Genomic DNA, 2,644 nt, shown 5'->3' with positions numbered 1-2,644 from the left:
GAAAATTGTAAAATTATGCAATTTCGCACCGAAAGCTTCGAGCAGATTAAATGGAGTAGATATAAATACACACCGAACCGCACACAAACACATTCGCCCATATAATATACACACACTTAAATAAGCAAACGCAGACAAAGCAAGAAAAACTTAGACTAAAAAATTGACTGCAGGGTCTGTACGTTTGTATGGTTGATGTAAGCAAATGAAGTAATAAAAGTAAGAAAATATTAAAAAAATAAAAAAAAAAAACGTTAAGGGTTTAAATAACAGTAACAAGAAAGTACACGCGCACACTCACGCAAACACACATACAAAGATCTTAACAAAATTGATAAGAAATTTTCCAGCTACGTTTCGTTTAAAATCCAATAAGTTTAAAGGTGCGAGTGTATGTAATACGTGCATGCGTATATATGTATGTATGTTTTTGTATGTTTGTGTGTATATGTGTGTGTGTATGTGTGAATATATATTTTGGGTGGAATTGTTTAAGCCTCCGGCTGTTTAACAGGATTTAAGTTTAATTTTATATTCACACACAACAACAGCAGTTAATAGTGTGTTTTTGTTATCGTTGTTATTATAATAGGATTGTTTCACTGTTGTTCGCCTCTGTTTGCCTATTCTCTTCTGAGCTTGTTATATGCAGTTAAATAAACAGTTAAAATGGCCATTTCTACACCATTTTGGCAAACCTCATAATCATCTCCGGAAGCTATTATGCGTGTATGCGAAAGTTCTCTCTTCCTTTCTCTTCCTTCCTTCCTCTCACGCTTTCAGTCGGTCTTTTTGTCTCTCTTTCTCTATAGCTTTCTCTCTCTCTCTCTCTCTCTCTCTCTCTCTCTCTCTCTCTCTTTCACGGCGTGTCCGTGATTAAGCGTGGCTAAGTTTAGGCGTGCGTAAGTAATATGCCGCACTACCACAACAGTATCATTTTACAGGGCTTTTGATGTTGTTTTCATTGTTATTGCAGCCATAAACAAACAATTGAAATAAACAATTTACATCGTAATATCATTATATACTTATACATATACATATACATATACATATATATGTTACTGTATATATGTGTGCGTGCAACTATGTTTAGAGCAATTTTATCGTAAAATTGTGGAAATTGATTAAATTATATTTGGTAAAATACTACGATTATGGTTTATTTGTTTCGGCCTTCGCTTAATAGAAACTATTTCATGCGAAGCTTAACTTTTAAGTGTCAACATTAAATATGTCCATAATATCTGTTTCAATATAAGAAAATTTGAAAATAAATTGCTGTTGGCTTTCATTCATATATATATATATATATATATATATATATAATTTTTGGAGAAATGATGACAGTTGAAGGCATGACTTAGTTTATAGGCAGTTTTCAAAAGTCAAAAGAATTATTGAATTGTCTAGACATTGTGTTATGATGATATGACATATGATATATGATATATGATATATATATGTTTATATAAGGAATCTTCGCGATGTAATGACCTGCTCGTCTCATTCGCTATCAATTAATGGGATGTGTATCTCGCAAAGTTGTTCCTTAATTAACTGCTGTAAAGTATCGGGAAATTTTATGTCGAACAAGACGAGCAGATCACCACGTCGCGAAGGCTCGTCGGGGAAAGGCAAGCCCCGACCATTTATACGCTTGATATTGTTTGGTGTTATTACCTCGCTGTGCGTATTTATTGTAACTTGATCACCTTGCAATGTTGGCACATGCACCGTAGTTCCACACAATGCTTGCGTGAGATTGATTGTCACATGGTATATAATATCAGCGCCATTACGTTCAAACAATGGATGCGGCTTATCAACAATGGCGAATATTATATCGGCAGGCATTTTTTCCCGAGCTTCGTTACCTTCTTCTTTATATATTACTTCAGTGCCCGATTTCGAACCCGCTTTTATTGTAACGTTCAAGATTTTTTCTTCTTTGCGGGCTTGGCCAGTTGACATTGACATCCGTGTGACCTTCATTGTTTTCACGCAACCTTTATCAATTTCTTCCAACGAGACATACAAATTATGTTTGATGGGAGGATTTTCATGTTTACGTTTGCTATTTGGCGCAGCATTAAATGAATGCGCATAGGTATATGTGCCAGTTGGTTCGCCTGTTGCCACTGGAGATCCGCTTTTAAGATTCTTGTCATAAACATCGTGTTTCTCTTTGTCTGACAATACCGCATACGCCTGACCGATCTCTTTGAAGCTTTCCTCAGCCTCTGGTGCTTTATTCTTATCCGGATGACATTTCAAGGCCAATTTGCGATACGCCTTCTTGATTTCATCGTCATTGGCATTCCTACTAACGCCAAGAATTTCGTAGAAATTTTTACTCATCTTATTGTTTAGCTAAGCGCAAATAGCTTTCACGGCACAAACAAAAAAAAAAAAAAAAAAAAAAGCAAAAAAGAAAATCAAACATCTACCCAACATTTAATATTATGTGTACGAGTCCTTACAATTTTTCGAATATTTGCTGCTCTCGCTCTGAATGAATTTCATTCATAAAAAATCAATTTATATGATTTTTTGCTTTTTTCCCTTGGTTTTTGAAGAAAACTTTTTCTATGCCAAAGAAAAACAAAAACAAAACTCAATTTGCTTTTCTGTCTTCTCTATA

General features: G+C 34.6%; 1 protein-coding gene across 1 annotated transcript; it reads right to left on the bottom strand.

Annotated features, from left to right (window-relative positions):
- Positions 1-1,506: 1,506 nt before the first annotated feature.
- Positions 1,507-2,361, bottom strand: LOC119634519 (dnaJ protein homolog 1-like). The gene has a single exon (XM_038028741.1). It carries the CDS (start codon positions 2,359-2,361, stop codon positions 1,507-1,509), a length of 855 nt encoding a protein of 284 aa, XP_037884669.1.
- Between the last annotated feature and the right edge of the window lie 283 nt (positions 2,362-2,644).

This window comes from Glossina fuscipes, unplaced genomic scaffold, assembly GCF_014805625.2.
Source record: "Glossina fuscipes isolate IAEA_lab_2018 unplaced genomic scaffold, Yale_Gfus_2 3, whole genome shotgun sequence".
In the NCBI taxonomy this organism is placed as follows: domain Eukaryota; kingdom Metazoa; phylum Arthropoda; class Insecta; order Diptera; family Glossinidae; genus Glossina; species Glossina fuscipes.
Note: the sequence above shows the minus strand (reverse complement) of the source record. Positions and strands in the feature narration are given on the sequence as shown.